Source organism: Oreochromis aureus, linkage group 4 (genome assembly GCF_013358895.1).
Source record: "Oreochromis aureus strain Israel breed Guangdong linkage group 4, ZZ_aureus, whole genome shotgun sequence".
NCBI classification, from domain to species: domain Eukaryota; kingdom Metazoa; phylum Chordata; class Actinopteri; order Cichliformes; family Cichlidae; genus Oreochromis; species Oreochromis aureus.
The window spans coordinates 7,997,271-8,021,442 of NC_052945.1; the positions used below are offsets into that span (position 1 = coordinate 7,997,271).

At 44.6% G+C, this 24,172-nt stretch overlaps 1 protein-coding gene and 1 long non-coding RNA gene across 3 annotated transcripts; one reads left to right on the forward strand and one right to left on the reverse strand.

The window, feature by feature from the left end:
* Positions 1-204: 204 nt before the first annotated feature.
* On the reverse strand, positions 205-9,078 carry retsat (retinol saturase (all-trans-retinol 13,14-reductase)). Its single transcript, XM_031732385.2, has 11 exons — positions 8,852-9,078; positions 7,830-8,012; positions 7,415-7,656; positions 4,755-4,956; positions 4,470-4,667; positions 4,266-4,385; positions 2,952-3,090; positions 2,546-2,655; positions 2,298-2,467; positions 896-1,055; positions 205-797 (listed from the first exon to the last, which is right to left on the reverse strand). Exons 1-11 carry the CDS (start codon positions 9,069-9,071, stop codon positions 649-651), a joined length of 1,893 nt encoding a protein of 630 aa, XP_031588245.2. The 5' UTR covers positions 9,072-9,078; the 3' UTR covers positions 205-648.
* A 4,701-nt stretch (positions 9,079-13,779) lies between these two features.
* LOC120439709 lies at positions 13,780-15,218 on the forward strand. 2 transcript variants are annotated; one of them, XR_005612681.1, is made up of 4 exons: positions 13,780-13,827; positions 14,087-14,270; positions 14,409-14,465; positions 14,600-15,218. It is a non-coding gene; the product is annotated as an uncharacterized LOC120439709 (long non-coding RNA). The 2 variants fall into 2 exon arrangements; XR_005612682.1 differs by lacking the exon at positions 14,409-14,465 and having other exon boundaries at positions 14,600-15,216.
* The last annotated feature ends 8,954 nt before the right edge of the window (positions 15,219-24,172 follow it).

The following is a 24,172-nucleotide window of genomic DNA, read 5'->3' on the forward strand; positions in this document are numbered from 1 at the left end:
AATAAACAAAGAAGAGCTTTTGGCAAGTGGCCATTCTTTTAGTCATTCATTCAAAGCTGAGTTTACATCCTAATAATTACTACTGAAGTGGGTCTGCTTTACACGGACTATTTCCAAAATTATTGGAGAAATTAATCCATCCATCTTCCCAGTGCAACGAGAAATTAATTTGACCTGCTCATAAAACACACAGTGCACCAGAGATACAGTTGTAACCATTTTATTATTTGCACCCCTTGTTTAATGTTTAATGAAAGAACTGTTAAAAAAACAAGAAAATCAAACATATGCCATAATTAGGCACATTATGTGCAAAAGAAAATTAGCACAAAATACCACACAACACAGTGGATATTAATTCTGTCTTCGTGAATGACTCACAAAGCATTTACATGAGTCATGTTAAAGCCTGAATAAGTACAAGTAGACTTTTATAAGGACCACATTATTCAGACATGTTAAATCTGGTATTACAGACCACTTAACCAAACCGCAGAAGAGAAATGTGAATTAATATGAGTTCTCCAAGTGTTATGGAAGATTAAACTCTCTCCAGTATTTTAATGTTACTGATGAGCAAAAGTGTCACAGCACAGCACTGATTCATTGCTGCATGAAGCGCTCTCTCAGCTGAATGGTGTTAGTTAGTTACTCCCCTTTCAGCTTGTAATTAATAAATTTTGTCCTCTTTGCCAAGGCGATGGTATCCAGATGGAGGTTTCGGTTGAGAATGGCAGAGCCGCAAGTGAGAGCTCCGGCGAGGGCGCCGGCGAAACCGCACAGAAACACATCCTGGCCTGTGAAACAAAGGCATCAAGTGTTACACATGGAGAGAGTAAATCACAGCACACTGACTGGATGTTTGGATGTTCTAAACACACAAACTCACACACACCTGTCAGATAGAGGTTCTTCAGTGGCGTCTCAGCTCTCACGGTAATGTTCAGCTCAGGGTCGAACCGGCTGATGCCGTGATCTGCGCCATAGATCTCACCTTTGGGAGCTCCGATGTAGTGTGTGTTTGTGATGGGAGTACCAGCATCAATGTATTCAATCTGCACAAGGAGAAAAAACAAACGTATAACTGCACAGAAAGGGCCTTTATTCTTATTTAACTAGGAATTCGAGACCACTTCCATTCATCTGTCTTCTTCCATTTATCCCATTCTGGGTCACACCTCGGCTGGAGCCTATTTTCCAGCTGTCATGGGCCAAGAGGTGGACTACAGGTTAGGACAGGTTACTAATCTATTACAGGGCTAACACAGATAGATGATCACCAGTTAACCTAACATGCATGTCTTCAGTAACAAAAATCATGCTCTGTTGGGTTGTGACTGATTTGGTTTTTGAAAAAGATCTGATTTCTCTGCCTTGAGAAGCCCTTTGGTTGTTTTTGCAGTATGCTTTGGGTTATTATTAGCAGACACATTACTAATAAAAACTAGTGATACGGCTCCACTGGCAGCCATACATGCTCATGCCATAGTGCTGCATCTCTGACAGATAATGTGGTAGTATTTGGATCATGAGCTGTTTCTCTCCATACTTTTCTTTTCCCTTGTACAAATAAAATAAACCTATCAGGGAGTGTTTGCCATCTCACTTATAGGTTTATTTTGTTGGGGTTTTTTTGGCCTAATGACGACCTCGTTCACTTGTGACCTCATATTAAGAGTTCCAATGAAAAACTACCAAAACAAGTTCACCTTGGAATTAGTTCCAAATCTTTTATCCGCACAATCTGCGACGGAGCAGAAGTCTTTTGGTTATTAAAGTGCTTGTCAGGCAATTATCCAATTACATGTAGGACAATATCTAAAAATGGCTGTAATTCCTAAACAATTAAACCTTTGGCCTAAACCTTAAAGTCTGCACTTCTGTAACATATTGTTTATTTGAATTCAAATTCGATTTTGTGGTGTAAAGAGGTCCTAACTGTATTAGTCATGAACTGTTTGGCTTTAGAAAGCGATTTTAGCTGTTATAAAAGAATTCTTACACAAACTTCTATTCTTCCCTTTTGGAAAATTACTCCACCACGATTCATGAGAGATCAGCCACAATAAAAAAAAAGCACGTTCTGCAGCACTGAGAGGGTTGGAAGCAATGGAAGACAGATCGGCTCCTAAAAATAAGTTCTAGGAACAAAGGCCATAGCTGTTGAGTGCATTCTTGATTGAGTTATATAAATAAGGTGGTTGTAACCGAAGTTTGGCTTTATATAGTACATAAGTGCCAAATTACAACATTAAACCTGTCTACTAGAAGCTACATGGGAAGACAAGAGTTTTTACCTTGTCTCTGGTGATCTTGGGGAAAACATCCATTACTACTTCTAGAATGGTGTCAATGAATGCCTGTTTCAGCTCCATGTAGTCGCGCCCTCTGTTTGTCACCTTGCCGTCCTTCCACTCCTCAAACCATTCATATTTGGCAAAAGTGACCAGACTCAAAGTAGACTTCCCTAATGTGAAGAAAAAAATGAGACAGTTTTTGAAAAAAATAAAATAATCCATCAGGTTGTGATTTCATGATTCTGTACCTGGCGATCTCGCCTCCCAAGTAGGATCTTTAGCTGAGGGAGAGGCGACAAAGAGGAGAGGTACATTTTTTGCTGCCTCTTCCCTGTCTTTCTTCATATAATTCCCGACCCTTAAAAAAAATAAAAATAAGAGACTCTTCTGAATTCATACTGACATTAAGGACTGGACCAAAAACTACTTTTAGGCCCCTGCAACATCTGCATTGTGAACATTTATCTCTATCATTCAGCATGAAAAATTTTCGATACTTTCTTGCTGTGGCAAAAAGAAATTTACAAGTCAAGAATTTATATTTGAATTTATATCTCATTATTATGCTGTAATATTCTGATGTGGCTGTAAATACCAAAGTCTATATTTGGTCCTAATTCTAAAGGGAATGAAAACAAAAGCTTGACATCGTACAGTTCATCGAAATTGTTCTCAGCAAAGATCCAGTAGTTGTCTGATTTCAGGCCCAGCTCCTCCTTCGTCCCATTCAGACCCATGAAAATGCTCAGACCACCTTCACCATGCTTCAGCATACTCAGCTGCTTCTGGATAGCTGGAAGGCAGCAGAGGCACAGCACACAGTACAGCTTTACAAACAGATCAAAGCAATATAAAACTAATGTTAGAAGCATGAGTCATTCCCCTGATTAGAGGGAAAAACAAGTACTGCAACAAGTAGCACTGTGCATCAGCATCAGTACTTATACTTTAAAGTCCCTTGAGTGCTGAGATGATTACTCAGTGAATCAATCAGCGGAGGGTGAACAAGGAACTTTGTTATTTACTTATCTCTTAAATTTATCCTCTCAAATGTGAGGGCTGGGTACTTTTCTCCGTTTTATATCATGACACACTGGTGTTTTATTTAGGAAAATCCAGGGTTTAGGCTGCAAATCATACAAATAAAGGAACTGTTAGCAAGGCGTTTTTTCTACGTTGGGGCTTTCTAATTGATCAGAATAAAGAAAATCCTTAGTTACAGTTACAAGTCTGTTGGAGTCATGGTCAACTTTACCTCCTCAACTGTAACTGGACCCAGGAGCAGACTGAGCCAACTCTGGCAGGAATTTGATCTCATCCCCGGCCACTGTGCTCACACAAGCCCACAGTCTGCTAACCCTAGCAGTCTGTTTACCATGATCTTTTATTATGCTGTAAGTCTATGTTTTGAAAGCTGTGCCAAAAGTTATGTTAGTTATATTTATCTAAGTTATATTTTTAATAAGATATTTATATATATTTTTTTTTAAATATCACAGTTATTGTCAGTACCGGGTGATAGTAAGACCTCACTATTTGTCGACTATGCTCAGAGGGAAGGTAATCCAGATTAAATTGCAAAAAATCTGAGATGGCTTCTCTTAAAACTGAGCTCCCTCTCTCCTGCTCTCTTGGGTAACTTGTCCAAGGTCATATGTATAAAAACAGGTAGACTGCTGAGATAGAGTGGGGACTGCACATGGGCATCTATCTTTGTTTGTGGTAAACACAGTGTGACACTGTAACTAGAGCAAACAGCTCAGTGGTGAGTGTGATGTGTGGTTTTGGAGAGGTCTTTCAGTTGACACCTGCTTATTATAATATGACCAGTCAAGCTGACTGTTTATAGGAGTGAGCCTGAAGCTTAGCTGAGACGTGACAAAGACCGTGTCCACTATCTCGCCACTTTCCTGACAAAAACATCTTCACTGTTCCATCAAATAAAGGTTGAAAAAAGTCCTTTCTTACCTGGCATGGTCTGGAGGTCTTTGGGAATCAGCTTCTGGTATGTGTTGAAAATGCCAGCGTCAGAGATGATCATAGGAGCATGGATGTGTACTTCCTCCTGACCTTTCATTACGCTGACACCTGAAACCATAAAACACAAACACACTGAATCACCTTCTCTGTGGGATGTTGAGCTAACTGTGTGTAGAGAAACTGAGGACCCACCACAAGCTTCCTTGGCATCGTTGAATAAGATGCGATTGACTGGAGCTCGAACCAGAACAGCGCCCCCTGCCTTTTCAATGATGGGGATCATATGGTAGGCAATCTCACTAGCTCCGCCTTTAGGGTACCAGGCGCCATTCAGGTAGTGGGTGATCAGCAAACTGTGCATGGCAAAGCTGGCATCTTTGGGAATTTTACCTGCAGATCAGAGATGGAAACCAACAGTGTTAGCAGCATGGCAAAGAACTGATCTGATTACACCGCTAAAACCACAGCCGGGCTCACCATAGGTGCCAAAGATGTAGCTGAAGACAGCCCTGAGGTCCTTGTTCTCTGTCAGCTCGTTGACCACATCTGTCAGGCTGCGGGGAGCCATCTTGAAGAAGAAAGACAGATGCCTGACTAGGCCGGTGTGAACCAGGAACTTAGCCAGTGGGAGAGGGAGAATCTTCAGAAGAGCGAGGAACCAAACTCCGTTTCCAGTTTTCTGAACATGAGACACATGAAACACACAGATGATGTGCAGTGGACAAAAGTATAAGCAAAGGAGTCTTGTCTCCTTTGCTTACAAATTACATACATTTAGTGATGATTTAATATTTTTAAATCATTACTAAATGTATGTAATATTCGTACTCATTACATGCCATGTGGCAACAGCAAGGAAATATATTCCTGGCTATACTTCTACAGAGGAATGGACAAATGCAAGAAGCAAGTTTGTGAAACAGATTGGTGGTGCCATAACCTTATGTGCCATGAGGCCAGTCCAAGTGCACCTTGCCTTATTACTCCATAAAAAGTTATTGATAAAATAATTATTTATTGTTATTGTTATCAATATTTGGTGTGTGCTAATTTCTGAGAACGGATCACTTTCTTTTGTGGACTAAAATAGACCAAAAATACTGCAAAAACTATCAGTTTTACAATATTTAGCTGTATCTGTTGGGAGAAGTTAGTTAATGCTGACACGGTTCCAAGAAAGATAAAGAGTCTCTTAGAAAAATCCCTCCCGAGAGAAACTATTACTATATATTTCAAAAGATCTGAACCAGAGACACAAAGACTTTAAGTTTGAAGAACTTAAAGTGATTGATAAGAAGAAGGTTAATCAAAAAGTGTGACCTCCAAAAGCACCAAGGAAAAACTGTCTCTGCACTAGCACCCCGCTGGTGGAAAAGGGGCAAAGTAAGCTGTTTGGTACGATTCAGTAAAAGGACTAGATGTTACAATCCCTGATAATGCACTGCATTGCTCAAACAGAGAAAGTCTTGAGGGATGGCTGTTATGAGGAAAGGCAGCCCAGAAAGTTTATGAAACACATCGTTGTGTGCCTCAACTTCACAGGGTGTTTCGGTCTTTTATCCCAAAATAATCTGCCTTTTTTTTTTAGCTTTCCTGGTTAGGTTCAGGGATTAGAGATCTGATCTAGATTATCATATTAAAGTTTGGGACACATCGTCAGCAGTGGACCTTGGATTCATCGGGTGTTTCAGCCATTATCACTAGGAGGCCCTGCCAGGGTTGATCAGGCCCCAGACTGTGCCACTGGTTTATGTTAAATTGTTATTTCTCTTCTAATTTCTTCTGTTTAGTTTTGTATAATTTATTTTCTTCTATCAATTCACTGCAACTATGAAGTAATACTTACCTCTTTAATATTTATGAAGCCTCACTTTTTTAAAGTGATAGAAAAGGTGATAAAGAGAAGTAAGACAAAAGAGACAAGATAGGAGAGAGGAGAGTTTGATCTGGCATCCCACACCTCCCCGCAGGATCGGGCTATACGCTCTACCTCCCACTGCCTCCCAGAAAAGGGAAGAAGAGCAGAGGGGAGAAGAGCGGAACATTTTTGCTTTTCTTTTTTCTCTTTCATTCCTCCTTTAGGTTTCACTACCATGAGGTTAACTGCACGGCCCCCAGGAGGCCCTGAGACAGCTGTGTCAGTCAACCAGCAAAATTTATAGTGTTAGGTTTTCTACCCTTTTGACCCCCTTTTACCCCTTTGAGGCAGGCCCACCACGGGTTGATCAATCCTGAGCATGTGTCTCGCGGTTAGCTCACTGCCTTAGCTGCCCAAATGATGTCAGCCCTCTTTAGCCACAGCCAGTGTTAGCTAATTCTCTTATAGCCTGCCGTTGCGCCTGTCCTCTGATTCCAGTCTCTCTAAGCAGTTTTGCTGTTGTACTGGCAACAAAGCCCCTACACCCTACTTCCACTGGGCGCACCTTGATCTTCCAGCCTCTGTCCTCTGCCTCAGCTGCCAAGTTGGCATACCGCCAATATGAATAATGCTGTGTCCTGAAATCTTGGCATTCACTTTGGTGTTCCTTTAAAAAAAAATCTAAAATAGACTCAAAATAGACAAGAAAACAATTCCCTTCTTATGCAGTGTTAAATCTGAAGCATATTTATATCTTAAAGCTGTGTCAAAATACATCTGTATCACTTTTATTGAATTACCTTTTCATTTTGTTCCTAGAGTTGGATCTGCACTGTGCTGCTCAACAGCTAAGCTAATGATAGGAATAAGAAAGTGCATATAACTAACAGGGATGAAAAAAGCAATGCTCCTTTATTTGCATGCCAAAGGGCAAACTTTGGTGCAACTCAGTCTGTGTGAAGTTGTGTAATGTTGCAGCTATGAAAAAAAAAAAAAAAAAGATGCTGCCTTGTGAATCCGACCTTTGAATTACCAGCTGATTATGTGAGTAATATCAGTGACAACATCAACAGATGTTGGCTAATAAAGGTTCTCCATGCTAAAGTGCAATGCATAAACACATAGTTCCCAGGAGGAAAGGTCTTCACATGCTGGAATAATGAGTAAAGGTCCACCTAATAAAATATGAGCCTAATTATTACTCAAAAAATAAGTCTGCGATGCTAATAAGAGTCACTGAAGTCAAGCTGCAGATGCACAAACTAAACTGTGATTCTACCTTGGCCAGTTTCATGAACTCATCAATAGCCTTTTCCTCTCCTGGGAAACACTTCTTCAGTTCATCTGTGAAGCGAGTCCTGCCACTGTAGATGGGGTACCGGCGGCGGTTTTCTGGAGGTCCCAGCACAACATGGTCGAATGGGTTCTCCAGAGGCTCCCACTCTAGCTGTCCATTGGTCATCTGATCCAGCATGCATCGAAACGGCTTGTGGTCCAACAGTTCGCCAATGTAGTGGATTCCTGTGGGATGATTGTGTAGATCATAGAGAGGAGACTTCAGATCCCTTAATCGAGATTGAAAAGTATTTACCAAACCACAGATCGTCATTGCAAAAACTGTCTTCTCTTTTCTTTATAAATACATACATTTTAATTTTAGGGAATAATAAAGTAACACGAGTCACTGATCTCACCAACATCAAACTCAAAGCCCTTCTCAGTGAACGTGTGGCAGCATCCTCCGGCCCGGCTGTGCTGCTCCAGAACCAAAACCCTTTTTCCAACTTTTGCAAGCAGCACGGCAAGTCCGAGCCCACCAACCCCACTGCCGATGACGACGGCATCCAGGTTCTCCGGTACTCTATTGGCCACAAAACCTAAAGAGGTGGAAACGAACCATTCAATCACCAGCATGGCTTTAGCATAACAATAATAAATTGGAGGATTCTAGTCATGCACCACCAATAAGAATCATTTTAAAACATCATTGGTGTCAGATTTACAAAAACTCCAGATATTCTGTTTTGCTCAGTTTCATACTATGGTGTATTTGGGCTATTACTATAACTTACTAAATTACTACAATTTCTTTAACTAAAACCAAACACCAAATAAAATGGTAAGTTTAATGGGGTAAAATCAGAAGACTGGATATCTTTATAGGATTCTAACTTTGAGGGATAAAAACTATTTTTGGGACTTATTTATTAGTTTATAGTATCACATTTACACATTTTTGTAATACTGTTTTCCTCATATTTTTTTCCCAATTTAATAACATAAAATATCCAAGTAATGTTTATTGTAAATTTGTAGACTGTGATCTCCAGTTTTTGTCCAGATTTTCTTCTTCCTTTTTTTATTTGTGCAGAGATTATCTGAGATTTTTAGGCTGCTTCCTGTTTTTGCAGTCTTGGTTTGACAAAAGTAGCAACGGAATCTTGCACTTTTATAAACTTTGCAACGTCCATTCCAACCCCACAGGTCTCATCTTATATCTATTTATATATGTTTATATTAGGAGTGCATGAAATGAGCACAATTTACATCTATTTCCAGTTTCAGTTCTGACTAAGCATCTGTCTGCTGACTTATAAAAATCCACAAACTCATCAAATATAAATAAGAATGAGTCAAATAGTTGACTTGAATAGTTCAAATGCAAAGACTGACACTTGACCTGCATAACTCCGCGTGTAATGGACCTTTTACTCACCTTGCTTCAGCACTTTATTTTTCTCTTTCTTGTCGTAAACTCTCTTCTTTAGCGGTTCACGAGTGTCCTTCTCAAAGGGATCAGGCCCACGGCCGCCGAAGACATAATGTAATAAAAATATGACCAACGCCGCACAAATAATGCCCACAGCGATCATCATTGCGCCCCTTCCGAAACCAGTCGGCACAGTCACGGTGTTCACTTCCTCATTGGGTTCCATCAAAAGCCTTTACTTAACAGCTTAGATCAGTACCGCCCACATAACTGACAGGTGGCGAAACTGCCCAATCAGAATCTGCCTTTTGGGAAGCGTTATTATATTTCGACCAATCATCGTCAAGTTCAACGTGACAGCTTCCTTTTTCATAAGTGGGGGAAAAAAAGTAAATCGGGGAAAAAAAACATCTTTGTAAGTATTTATTATGTTTTACAGTGTCCTAATGACTTTAATACGTTTTTATTGCCTGCTTTTATTGTCCTTAAGTGTTTTGCTCCTGCTTTATTCACATGAAGCAGTGTTCATTTTATTTGTAAAAGCTTCATGGCCAAAGCATAAAATTTGTCGTTTCAGCAGGTTAGTGTACATGATCCATAACATCTCATTGCAGTGTTTTACTTTTGTTGAACCACTGATTAAATTAACTATTTAAAAAAAACACAAAAAACAAAACAGCTTCCTAAAGGCGCTCTACATTGTAAGGTAAAAACACTACAATAATGCTAAAAAATTATCTTAAAATTGAGCTGTGTCTGCCTCGCAACAAGGTTTTAAAAAGTTGTCACCCCTAGAAGTTAAACACGTTCCACCTTTGCAGTTACAGAATTCCTCGCTCCAGCTTATCTTAGAGGTTTTATTAAATGTTTAAAAAACACTATTTGCTGAGGAACATCACGTGATGCGTTTCAAAGCTTCTGAAAACCTTCATTTGTGTATTTGGGGAGGAAATTATTTAAGTACAGCTATATTTAACGCCCATTTAATCAGACTTTACCATAACCTCAAAGTAAGCTCTACAACCTTCCACTCCTGAAAGAAAAATCTACATCTTTTCATGCATTTCCTGCACCATTCATTAGTGTGAATGCTTGTAAAAGCATTCACAGTATTGTTCTTCTAATCTTTATTAGTGTGAATGCTTGTAAAAGCATTCACAGTATTGTTCTTCTAATCTTTATTAGTGTGAATGCTTGTAAAAGCATTCACAGTATTGTTCTTCTAATCTTTATTATTATTATTTCATTTTCCGTACGTTTTTCGCCGTCTATCTCCTTCAAAACCGTTCAACTTAGAAAAACCATTCAAACACCATTAGATTCCTCTTCTTTTGGAATGGTGTGCTTCTATTTTTCTCATTTTTAACATTTATATTTTTAATTTTATTTAACTTTTTTCAACAAAAATTTCCCATGTATTTCAATGGGGAGACCCTTCAAATTCTCCTTCAACTCACTCATTTTCAAACTGTATCTACTTCCACATACGTTGACATAGAGCCACCATTCAAACTTTAAAACAAAGACAAGTCATTCAACTATTCAACTTGTATTTATCTTTTCAATATCTATTATACTTTTTCTTCAGTTCCAGTTTAAGTTTCATGATGTTTTTTCACCCGTTTCAGAGTTTATAATGGGTGTGTATGGGACGGAATGTTGGGGCTAGAGTGAGACAGCTCAACTGCTAGAGTGAGAGGAGCAAAAAAATTAATCTTAAAATCTTTTTTAAAACTGCTGCTGTGTCAGCAGCGTTTGCTCTACATGTATGATTTTACCCTCAAAACGTAGCCATCGCTGTCCTCTTTCATCCAATGTGTTTATTATTGTACTAGGTGTTATGGTTCTTTCATAAATGTCACCAATGCACAGCCTCCTCCCTCCAACTCTTCCATAGACTCTAATGTTAAGATGGCTCAGAAGGTTCGTTTGAAAATCAGAAGAGCATGGTGTCTTTCCACTGTCACCACCAATGTTCCCTCTAAGCTGCACACATGCGCAATTGCGCACTGCTGGCACGGTCTCAAGACAGAAAATCTGTGTTGCACACAAAAAAAATTAACCTGAATTGAAATTAAAATTAATACTTTAACAATTCTGTTTTGCAGTGTTAGTCAGTGAATGACTGCTCCCATATTGTATTAGAACGATGCCACCTTATCCCATAGTCCAGCCAATAATGCGATTTACATTCGTATATACGCAGCTAATCAACGTGGTTGACAGGCTATGACAGCGTCCTTATGTGCCGACACCGGTGTTTTAGCTGGCAAAGCGGCGTGGCTGATGTGGAGTGAAGCCATGTTAATGACAACGTGTACAACCATTGGAGATGTGAGCAGGACAGACGGAACAATTGACGGAAAAAGTGTGGACTTTATACCAGTTTTTTAAATTGTGTTGATAGGCCACATAAAACCAGAGTTGTGATAAAAAAAAATATGCAATGTTTGGTTTTCTTCCTGAATACTGTCGTTGTTTATATTTACTGCGCGGAATAAACGGTAAAAGCGGCGTTTTATAAGAAAAAGGCTCGAAAGCCTGTGAGCAAAAACAAAACCCCGCCCCCTTTCCTATTTGTCCAAAATGTACCATGTCGACCAATCAAAAAATGATATGGCAACGTGGCATCTAGTTGTTAAGAAAGTTTTAGGAGTAGTGGCGGTGCTTTTGATATGTGAGAGATTTGCGACGTTTAGCACAAATCTTGTGTAGTTAGTGTGTAGTCAATAGTTTTGTTGTGTGTGTCAGAACAATGAGGCGAGTACTGAATGTTACAAGTGTTACAGGAGTGATACATCTGTTGTCAGGCCTGCAGGTATCGGGCTGTTGTTCTCCTTTATCTCATAGTGGACAGAAAATATTTTTTGGAGTGGCATCAGATTTGATGCAGAACAGCTGATTGTTCTGTAAATAGTTTGAAATGCTTATTTAAAAATGCCTTGGCTGCATTTTAAAAAAATAGCTGCAAAAATCTTTGTTGTTTGCCAAACTGAGTTACTTTTTTGAAGTAGTAACTATATAATTAATTGCCCAACATTGGTCATTATATACTATATTTTGCAGAGAGTTACAGGACTCTCTCCCAGACCACAGACTCATAATACAAGTCAGAGCTTTTTAAAAAAAAAAGAAAGAAAGTTGTGTTTTCAAAATTGGAGTTCAAGTTATTTTTACTTCCAATAGTGTTAACATACTACACAGGTCAATGAGTAGATTTTTTTTACATTTTCATTGTAAGTGGGCTAAAGCAGTTAATTAAAAGTAGTCTAACATAAATGTAAATGCTGTAATTTGATTATTTTAATAAACAATGTAACTTGGATGGATTAGATGCCGCGCGACCGCAGTGCACACGTCTGATGTCGCTCACAGTGGTCCAAGGGATCGCTCAGGGAGTTTGTGTGTTCGCTCAGGCACGTGAAAATTAGAGGAACATTGGTCACCACGTCCACATAATAAACTCCACAGGCATGAAAACTGAGAATTCAGTAGACTAGACATTGCTGCCTCTCACGGTGAAAGAATTTTGTCAATACGACGTGTACTTTTCATTTGGGAAGGATTTGTTTCGGGCTGACTTCTCTGTTCATTTTAAGCAGCAAAAGTGAGGTGCATGTCTGTGTGCTATGGAGCCATTGGGTGCAGTCACTATAGCAACCAGGCTCACACCTGCCTGCCTAACGAGCTCTGTCTCACTGTGCCAAGATTCATCGTGAGACTAGTCCACACGCACACGGGTATTTCTGAAAACGGAGATTTTCGTTTTAAAAAAAATCCGTCCACACCTAAACACCAAAAACGAAGGAAAACGCTGCTAGGAACATGCCAAAGCAACAGGTGGCGATATATTCCTAACCGTGTAGAAATGTTGGCCAATCAGAAGTCTAGATGCCTGGGTGGGAAAGAGTAAACAAAGATGGCGCATAGAAGCAGAACTGAGTGCTATGTGTGGAGGGACAGTAACTGTGTGTGTATGTAAGCATTTAAACACTGCAGAGAGTAAAATTAACAGTAACAGTATTTTGTCTAAGTCCGCCATTGTAGAAATTAATTTCACCGAAACAATAACCTGGCGCACAGTGTAACGTCAAAAAATTCGCACACCTTTGAACCTGCGTTTTCTCCGTTTTCCTCGTCCACACGTAAACACAAAAACGGAGTCTTTGAAAATCTCCACCCAGGCAGGAATTTTTTAAAATCTCCGTTTTCAGTGACCGAAAACGCCGTTTAGGTATGGACGAAAGGTGCAAACGCATAGAAAATCTCCGTTTTCAAAAATACCCGTACGTGAGGACGTAGCCTCAGTCAAGTGATGCAGTCATGTGACCAATTAAACTACAATGGCGGAGGGCATTATACAGCAGTTGTTTTGTTTGCGCTCAATTGTGACAGCCCTATTGAAGATTAATATCAGTTTGTACATGCTCCAGATAGCTTTTCTTCAAATTCTTTAATTCTCAATCGCTTTTGTAACTTTGTACTTTTGTGTTACCGCAGCAACAACTCCACCTCATTGTTAGTCCATTTAAAAAACTGGTTGCTTTTCCTCGACATTTTGCTGCGACGTTTCAAAGAGCCGGAAAGTAAATAAACGGCAGACAGAAATGAGGCAGGTCGAATCGTCTTGCGTTTCACGCATGCGCAGTGCTGGAACGTAAGCGTTTTCGGCCGTTTCAATGTGGACGCACAACTCTGTGAAAACGACTGAAAACGATAGTGTGGACACGGAGCGTTTTCAGACAAAACGCCGTTTTCAAATTTATCCGGGCTAGTGTGGACGTAAGATCACAGGCTGTTCTATTGACATCACCAGTCCTCACACTTCAAAGCACAAAGCGTGTAATGTCATAGTAACGCATTCTGCGATAGGAGGTCATATATAGGAGTGAACCTGACATTCATACAGCGTGAACTGGCTGCCTGCCCTCACCCTCACGTCTGCAGTGCTGCCGTCTCCTGTAACCCTGCATATTACCAAGGTTTGTTTTTCTTTCTTTTATGATGTTCTTGTAGTTTGTGTCCTCAGGTTTTTGTCCTTGAGGTTTGAATATATATGTGTGTGTGTGTGTGTACATATGTATATATATATATATATTTATATGTACATATATAAATATATATTTAATTTCCTCATGTGCTTGATAACCATTTTTTTCTCTCTTTGTTTCTCTTCTGTTGTTGTTGTGAGTGTGTGTCTGTGTGAGTGATGGTATTTATTGTTTTGTGTCTTTCAAACAGTTGCCTTTCCCCACCTGTATCCAGTCATCACACTTCAAAGCACAAAGCGTGTGATGTCACAGTAACGCATTCTGTGATAGGAGGTCATATATAGGAGTGAACCTGACACTCACACAGCCTGAACTGGCTGCCTGTCCTCACGTCTGCAGTGCTGCCATCTCCTGTAACCCTGCATGTTTCTAAGGTTAGTTTTCTCCGTTTTTATGTTGTTCTTGAGCTTGACAATCACCTTTTTTCTCTCTCTCTTTCTTTCTCTTCTGCTGGTTTGAGTATGTGTGGCTGTGTCAGTGTTTGTGCATATTGTTTTGTCTGTTTCAAACAGCTGCCTATCCTCACCTGTGCAGTGCTGCTGTCTCCGGTTACCCTGAAAGTTTCTAAGGTTAATTTTCTCATTGTAGTTTTTGTCCTCAGATGAGGTGCTTGAAAAGCACTTTTTTCTCTCTTTGTTTCTCTTCTGTTGTTGTGTGTGTCTGTGTGAGTGATGGTATTTATTGTTTTTTCTCTTTCACACAGTTGCATATCCCCACCTGTATAGGAGTGAAATTGACGCTCACACACCCTGAACTGGCTACCTGTCCTCACCTGTGCAGTGCTACCGTCTCCTGTCACCCTGCATGTATCCAACTTTAGTTTTCTCCGTTTTTATGATGTTCTCGTAATTTTTATCCTCAGATGAGGTTTGAAGTGTCTGTGTGGTGCAGCTGGCCTGGTCTGTCTCTATACAGTCGAGGCTGCACCCACCTATAAAAAGGTGGAGGCTCACCAGGACATGCACACCTCACAAGTTCCTGGCTCTCTCGGCTCGGTTGAAGACGGGTTTCTTCGAGAAGGGGAGGGCAGTGAGGCACAGTCCCCCGCCCCCCGACGCCCCTCGCGATGCCCCTCCTTCTTCGACTAACCCGCTGCAGAGGAGCCGTGGGAGCCAGGAACTTGTGAGTTTTGTATGTCCACTCAGGCATCATTCATACCTGGTCTGTAGGAAGTTCCTGTCAGAAGGAGGGGGGCACCGCGAGGGCGTCCAGGGGCGGAAGGCGGTGCCTTAGTGCCTCCCTCCTTCTGACATTGTAAAAGAACCCTAACTTTATTTTCTTTTTAATAGTAATATAGATATATATGTATATGTGTGTTTTATGTCCTCAGATGAGGTTTGAAGTGTCTGTGTGGTGCAGCTGGCCTGGTCTGTCTCCATACAGTCGAGGCTGCACCCACCTATAAAAGGTGGAGGCTCACCAGGACATGCACACCTCACAAGTTCCTGGCTCTCTCGGCTCGGTTGAAGACGGGTTTCTTCGAGAAGGGGAGGGCAGTGAGGCACAGTCCCCCGCCCCCCGACGCCCCTCGCGATGCCCCTCCTTCTTCGACTAACCCGCTGCAGAGGAGCCGTGGGAGCCAGGAACTTGTGAGTTTTGTATGTCCACTCAGGCATCATTCATACCTGGTCTGTAGGAAGTTCCTGTCAGAAGGAGGGGGCACCGCGAGGGCGTCCAGGGGCGGAAGGCGGTGCCTTAGTGCCTCCCTCCTTCTGACATTGTAAAAGAACCCTAACTGTATTTTTTTTTTAATAGTAATATAGATGTATATGTGTGTTTTATGTCCTCAGATGAGGTTTGAAGTGTCTGTGTGGTGCAGCTGGCCTGGTCTGTCTCTATACAGTCGAGGCTGCACCCACCTATAAAAAGGTGGAGGCTCACCAGGACATGCACACCTCACAAGTTCCTGGCTCTCTCGGCTCGGTTGAAGACGGGTTTCTTCGAGAAGGGAGGCAGTGAGGCACAGTCCCCCGCCCCGACGCCCCTCGCGATGCCCCTCCTTCTTCGACTAACCCGCTGCAGAGGAGCCGTGAGAGCCAGGAACTTGTGAGTTTTGTATGTCCACTCAGGCATCATTCACACCTGGTCTGTAGGAAGTTCCTGTCAGAAGGAGGGGCACCGCGAGGCGTCCAGGGGCGGAAGGCGGTGCCTTAGTGCCTCCCTCCTTCTGACATTGTAAAAGAACCCTAACTGTATTTTTTTTTTAATAGTAATATAGATGTATATGTGTGTTTTATGTCCTCAGATGAGGTTTGAAGTGTCTGTGTGGTGCAGCTGGCCTGGTCTGTCTCTATACAGTCGAGGCTGCACCCACCTATAAAAGGTGGAGGCTCACCAGGACATGCACACCTCACAAGTTCCTGGCTCTCTCGGCTCGGTTGAAGACGGGTTTCTTCGAGAAGGGGAGGGCAGTGAGGCACAGTCCCCCGCCCCCCGACGCCCCTCGCGATGCCCCTCCTTCTTCGACTAACCCGCTGCAGAGGAGCCGTGGGAGCCAGGAACTTGTGAGTTTTGTATGTCCACTCAGGCATCATTCATACCTGGTCTGGAGGAAGTTCCTGTCAGAAGGAGGGGGGCACCGCGAGGGCGTCCAGGGGCGGAAGGCGGTGCCTTAGTGCCTCCCTCCTTCTGACATTGTAAAAGAACCCTAACTGTATTTTTTTTTTTAATAGTAATATAGATGTATATGTGTGTTTTATGTCCTCAGATGAGGTTTGAAGTGTCTGTGTGGTGCAGCTGGCCTGGTCTGTCTCTATACAGTCGAGGCTGCACCCACCTATAAAAGGTGGAGGCTCACCAGGACATGCACACCTCACAAGTTCCTGGCTCTCTCGGCTCGGTTGAAGACGGGTTTCTTCGAGAAGGGGAGGGCAGTGAGGCACAGTCCCCGCCCCGACGCCCCTCGCGATGCCCCTCCTTCTTTGACTAACCCGCTGCAGAGGAGCCGTGGGAGCCAGGAACTTGTGAGTTTTGTATGTCCACTCAGGCATCATTCATACCTGGTCTGTAGGAAGTTCCTGTCAGAAGGAGGGGGCACCGCGAGGCGTCCAGGGGCGGAAGGCGGTGCCTTAGTGCCTCCCTCCTTCTGACATTGTAAAAGAACCCTAACTGTATTTTTTTTTTTAATAGTAATATATATATGTATATGTGTGTTTTATGTCCTCAGATGAGGTTTGAAGTGTCTGTGTGGTGCAGCTGGCCTGGTCTGTCTCTATACAGTCGAGGCTGCACCCACCTATAAAAAGGTGGAGGCTCACCAGGACATGCACACACCTCACAAGTTCCTGGCTCTCTCGGCTCGGTTGAAGACGGGTTTCTTCAAGAAGGGAGGGCAGTGAGGCACAGTCCCCCGCCCCCGACGCCCCTCGCGATGCCCTCCTTCTTCGACTAACCCGCTGCAGAGGAGCCGTGAGAGCCAGGAACTTGTGAGTTTTGTATGTCCACTCAGGCATCATTCACACCTGGTCTGTAGGAAGTTCCTGTCAGAAGGAGGGGGCACCGCGAGGGCGTCCAGGGGCGGAAGGCGGTGCCTTAGTGCCTCCCTCCTTCTGACATTGTAAAAGAACCCTAACTGTATTGTTTTTTTTAATAGTAATATAGATGTATATGTATATGTGTGTTTTGTGTCCTCAGATGAGGTTTGAAGTGTCTGTGTGGTGCAGCTGGCCTGGTCTGTCTCTATACAGTCGAGGCTGCACCCACCTATAAAAAGGTGGAGGCTCACCAGGACATGCACACCTCACAAGTTCCTGGCTCTCTCGGCTCGGTTGAAGACGGGTTTCTTCGAGAAGGGGAGGGCAGTGAGGCACAGTCCCCCGCCCCCCGACGCCCCTCGCGATGCCCCTCCTTCTTCGACTAACCCGCTGCAGAGGAGCCGTGAGAGCCAGGAACTTGTGAGTTTTGTATGTCCACTCAGGCATCATTCATACCTGGTCTGTAGGAAGTTCCTGTCAGAAGGAGGGGGGCACCGCGAGGCGTCCAGGGGCGGAAGGCGGTGCCTTAGTGCCTCCCTCCTTCTGACATTGTAAAAGAACCCTAACTGTTTTTTTTTTTTAATAGTAATATAGATGTATATGTGTGTTTTATGTCCTCAGATGAGGTTTGAAGTGTCTGTGTGGTGCAGCTGGCCTGGTCTGTCTCTATACAGTCGAGGCTGCACCCACCTATAAAAGGTGGAGGCTCACCAGGACATGCACACCTCACAAGTTCCTGGCTCTCTCGGCTCGGTTGAAGACGGGTTTCTTCGAGAAGGGAGGGCAGTGAGGCACAGTCCCCGCCCCGACGCCCCTCGCGATGCCCCTCCTTCTTCGACTAACCCGCTGCAGAGGAGCCGTGAGAGCCAGGAACTTGTGAGTTTTGTATGTTCACTCAGGCATCATTCACACCTGGTCTGTAGGAAGTTCCTGTCAGAAGGAGGGAGGCACCGCGAGGGCGTCCAGGGGCGGAAGGCGGTGCCTTAGTGCCTCCCTCCTTCTGACATTGTAAAAGAACCCTAACTGTATTTTTTTTTTTTTTAATAGTAATATATATGTATATGTGTGTTTTATGTCCTCAGATGAGGTTTGAAGTGTCTGTGTGGTGCAGCTGGCCTGGTCTGTCTCTATACAGTCGAGGCTGCACCCACCTATAAAAAGGTGGAGGCTCACCAGGACATGCACACCTCACAAGTTCCTGGCTCTCTCGGCTCGGTTGAAGACGGGTTTCTTCGAGAAGGGAGGGCAGTGAGGCACAGTCCCCGCCCCGACGCCCCTCGCGATGCCCCTCCTTCTTCGACTAACCCGCTGCAGAGGAGCCGTGAGAGCCAGGAACTTGTGAGTTTTGTATGTCCACTCAGGCATCATTCATACCTGGTCTGTAGGAAGTTCTTGTCAGAAGGAGGGGGGCACCGCGAGGGCGTCCAGGGGCGGAAGGTGGTGCCTTAGTGCCTCCCTCCTTCTGACATTGTAAAAGAACCCTAACTTTATTTTCTTTTAATAGTAATATAGATGTATATTTGTGTTTTATGTCCTCAGATGAGGTTTGAAGTGTCTGTGGTGCAGCTGGCCTGGTCTGTCTCTATACAGTCGAGGCTGCACCCACCTATAAAAAGGTGGAGGCTCACCAGGACATGCACACCTCACAAGTTCCTGGCTCTCTCGGCTCGGTTGAAGACGGGTTTCTTCGAGAAGGGAGGGCAGTGAGGCACAGTCCCCGCCCCGACGCCCCTCGCGATGCCCCTCCTTCTTCGACTAACCCGCTGCAGAGGAGCCGTGAGAGCCAGGAACTTGTGAGTTTTGTATGTCCACTCAGGCATCATTCATACCTGGTCTGTAGGAAGTTCTTGTCAGAAGGAGGGGGCACCGCGAGGCGCCCAGGGGCGGAAGGTGGTGCCTTAGTGCCTCCCTCCTTCTGACATTGTAAAAGAACCCTAACTTTATTTTCTTTTAATAGTAATATAGATGTATATTTGTGTTTTATGTCCTCAGATGAGGTTTGAAGTGTCTGTGGTGCAGCTGGCCTGGTCTGTCTCTATACAGTCGAGGCTGCACCCACCTATAAAAGGTGGAGGCTCACCAGGACATGCACACCTCACAAGTTCCTGGCTCTCTCGGCTCGGTTGAAGACGGGTTTCTTCGAGAAGGGAGGGCAGTGAGGCACAGTCCCCGCCCCCCCGACGCCTCGCGATGCCCCTCCTTCTTCGACTAACCCGCTGCAGAGGAGCCGTGGGAGCCAGGAACTTGTGAGTTTTGTATGTCCACTCAGGCATCATTCATACCTGGTCTGTAGGAAGTTCTTGTCAGAAGGAGGGGGGGCACGCGAGGGCGTCCAGGGGCGGAAGGTGGTGCCTTAGTGCCTCCCTCCTTCTGACATTGTAAAAGAACCCTAACTTTATTTTCTTTTTTTAATAATATAGATGTATATTTGTGTTTTATGTCCTCAGATGAGGTTTGAAGTGTCTGTGGTGCAGCTGGCCTGGTCTGTCTCTATACAGTCGAGGCTGCACCCACCTATAAAAGGTGGAGGCTCACCAGGACATGCACACCTCACAAGTTCCTGGCTCTCTCGGCTCGGTTGAAGACGGGTTTCTTCGAGAAGGGAGGGCAGTGAGGCACAGTCCCGCCCCCGACGCCCCTCGCGATGCCCCTCCTTCTTCGACTAACCCGCTGCAGAGGAGCCGTGAGAGCCAGGAACTTGTGAGTTTTGTATGTCCACTCAGGCATCATTCACACCTGGTCTGTAGGAAGTTCCTGTCAGAAGGAGGGGGCACCGCGAGGGCGTCCAGGGGCGGAAGGCGGTGCCTTAGTGCCTCCCTCCTTCTGACATTGTAAAAGAACCCTAACTGTATTGTTTTTTTAATAGTAATATAGATGTATATGTATATGTGTGTTTTATGTCCTCAGATGAGGTTTGAAGTGTCTGTGTGGTGCAGCTGGCCTGGTCTGTCTCTATACAGTCGAGGCTGCACCCACCTATAAAAAGGTGGAGGCTCACCAGGACATGCACACCTCACAAGTTCCTGGCTCTCTCGGCTCGGTTGAAGACGGGTTTCTTCGAGAAGGGAGGGCAGTGAGGCACAGTCCCCGCCCCCGACGCCCCTCGCGATGCCCTCCTTCTTCGACTAACCCGCTGCAGAGGAGCCGTGGGAGCCAGGAACTTGTGAGTTTTGTATGTCCACTCAGGCATCATTCATACCTGGTCTGTAGAAGTTCCTGTCAGAAGGAGGGGCACCGCGAGGGGCGTCCAGGGGCGGAAGGCGGTGCCTTAGTGCCTCCCTCCTTCTGACATTGTAAAAGAACCCTAACTGTATTTTTTTTTAATAGTAATATAGATGTATATGTGTGTTTTATGTCCTCAGATGAGGTTTGAAGTGTCTGTGTGGTGCAGCTGGCCTGGTCTGTCTCTATACAGTCGAGGCTGCACCCACCTATAAAAAGGTGGAGGCTCACCAGGACATGCACACCTCACAAGTTCCTGGCTCTCTCGGCTCGGTTGAAGACGGGTTTCTTCGAGAAGGGAGGGCAGTGAGGCACAGTCCCCGCCCCGACGCCCCTCGCGATGCCCCTCCTTCTTCGACTAACCCGCTGCAGAGTAGCCGTGAGAGCCAGGAACTTGTGAGTTTTGTATGTCCACTCAGGCATCATTCATACCTGGTCTGTAGGAAGTTCCTGTCAGAAGGAGGGGGCACCGCGAGGGCGTCCAGGGGCGGAAGGCGGTGCCTTAGTGCCTCCCTCCTTCTGACATTGTAAAGGAACCCTAACTGTATTTTTTTTTTTTTAATAGTAATATAGATGTATATGTGTGTTTTATGTCCTCAGATGAGGTTTGAAGTGTCTGTGTGGTGCAGCTGGCCTGGTCTGTCTCTATACAGTCGAGGCTGCACCCACCTATAAAAAGGTGGAGGCTCACCAGGACATGCACACCTCACAAGTTCCTGGCTCTCTCGGCTCGGTTGAAGACGGGTTTCTTCGAGAAGGGGAGGGCAGTGAGGCACAGTCCCCCGCCCCCCGACGCCCCTCGCGATGCCCCTCCTTCTTCGACTAACCCGCTGCAGAGGAGCCGTGAGAGCCAGGAACTTGTGAGTTTTGTATGTCCACTCAGGCATCATTCATACCTGGTCTGTAGGAAGTTCCTGTCAGAAGGAGGGGGCACCGCGAGGGCGTCCAGGGGCGGAAGGCGGTGCCTTAGTGCCTCCCTCCTTCTGACATTGTAAAAGAACCCTAACTGTATTTTTTTTTTTTAATAGTAATATAGATGTATATGTGTGTTTTATGTCCTCAGATGAGGTTTGAAGTGTCTGTGTGGTGCAGCTGGCCTGGTCTGTCTCTATACAGTCGAGGCTGCACCCACCTATAAAAAGGTGGAGGCTCACCAGGACATGCACACCTCACAAGTTCCTGGCTCTCTCGGCTCGGTTGAAGACGGGTTTCTTCGAGAAGGGAGGGCAGTGAGGCACAGTCCCCGCCCCCGACGCCTCGCGATGCCCCTCCTTCTTCGACTAACCCGCTGCAGAGGAGCCGTGAGAGCCAGGAACTTGTGAGTTTTGTATGTCCACTCAGGCATCATTCATACCTGGTCTGTAGGAAGTTCCTGTCAGAAGGAGGGGGGCACCGCGAGGGCGTCCAGGGGCGGAAGGCGGTGCCTTAGTGCCTCCCTCCTTCTGACATTGTAAAAGAACCCTAACTGTATTTTTTTTTAATAGTAATATAGATGTATATGTGTGTTTTATGTCCTCAGATGAGGTTTGAAGTGTCTGTGTGGTGCAGCTGGCCTGGTCTGTCTCTATACAGTCGAGGCTGCACCCACCTATAAAAAGGTGGAGGCTCACCAGGACATGCACACCTCACAAGTTCCTGGCTCTCTCGGCTCGGTTGAAGACGGGTTTCTTCGAGAAGGGGAGGCAGTGAGGCACAGTCCCCGCCCCGACGCCCCTCGCGATGCCCCCCTCCTTCTTCGACTAACCCGCTGCAGAGGAGCCGTGAGAGCCAGGAACTTGTGAGTTTTGTATGTCCACTCAGGCATCATTCATACCTGGTCTGTAGGGAGTTCCTGTCAGAAGGAGGGGGCACCGCGAGGCGTCCAGGGGCGGAAGGCGGTGCCTTAGTGCCTCCCTCCTTCTGACATTGTAAAAGAACCCTAACTGTATTTTTTTTTTAATAGTAATATAGATGTATATGTGTGTTTTATGTCCTCAGATGAGGTTTGAAGTGTCTGTGTGGTGCAGCTGGCCTGGTCTGTCTCTGTACAGTCGAGGCTGCACCCACCTATAAAAGGTGGAGGCTCACCAGGACATGCACACCTCACAAGTTCCTGGCTCTCTCGGCTCGGTAGAAGACGGGTGTCTTCGAGACGGGGAGGGCAGTGAGGCACAGTCCCCGCCCCCGACGCCTCGCGATGCCCCTCCTTCTTCGACTAACCCGCTGCAGAGGAGCCATGAGAGCCAGGAACTTGTGAGTTTTGTATGTCCACTCAGGCATCATTCATACCTGGTCTGTAGGAAGTTCTTGTCAGAAGGAGGGGGCACCGCGAGGGCGTCCAGGGGCGGAAGGCGGTGCCTTAGTGCCTCCCTCCTTCTGACATTGTAAAAGAACCCTAACTGTATTTTTTTAATAGTAATATAGATGTATATGTATATGTGTGTTTTATGTCCTCAGATGAGGTTTGAAGTGTCTGTGTGGTGCAGCTGGCCTGGTCTGTCTCTATACAGTCGAGGCTGCACCCACCTATAAAAAGGTGGAGGCTCACCAGGACATGCACACCTCACAAGTTCCTGGCTCTCTCGGCTCGGTTGAAGACGGGTTTCTTCGAGAAGGGGAGGGCAGTGAGGCACAGTCCCCGCCCCTGATGCCCCTCCTTCTTCGACTAACCCTCTGCAGAGGAGCCGTGAGAGCCAGGAACTTGTGAGTTTTGTATGTCCACTCAGGCATCATTCATACCTGGTCTGTAGGAAGCTCCTGTCAGAAGGAGGATGCACAGTGAACAGTTGAACCCCAGTCGGCAGCGACAGATGGCCACCCTTCCTGAGCCTGGTTCTGTCGGAGGTTTCTCCCTGTTAAAGGGAGTTTTCCTCCCACCGCCGCCAAGTGCTTGCTCATAGGGGATTTTGGGGCTTTTTTTTAAACCAACCGCTGATAAGTTCACTGGCATCAATTTTAGGACTCAGCAAATATTTAAATGGATAATTCGCCATCAAGTGAGGAATGATCCATTTAAATCATATTTGAGAGTCACATTTATTTGTATATAAGTATGATTTCTTGGACAATAAGGCCAATCACAGACTAATTTGGACAATTGGGAAAAATTAAATAAATAAAAAATTGAAAAAAATGTACGTGTCATTGTTTCATATTGATTTCAAATAACATACCATTTGATGTCAATATATTTTTGTTACACTTGTAGTGGTGTTATTTTGTTATGATCCTGTTCATTTTACGAGTATATCCTTCTGCCTTGCTTCACATATTTACTAATGCTTGGGTAGCTTTAGTTATGCTAGCATCAGTACAGGTAGAAAAGGATACACATCAGAGAATAAGCCATGCATCAGCCTATCTAAATAGAAATGGAAAACTAAAATGGAAAACAAAAATCAGTAACTGTAACACACACATTTACTGTCCCTCCACACATACGATTCGGTTCTGCTTCTATGCCCCATCTTTGTTTACTATTTCCGCCGAGGCTTCTAGACTTCTGATTGGCCAACATTTCTACACGGTTAGGAATATATCGCCACCTGTTGCTTTGGCATGTTCCTAGCAGCGTTTTCCTTCATTTCTGCGTTTACGTGTGG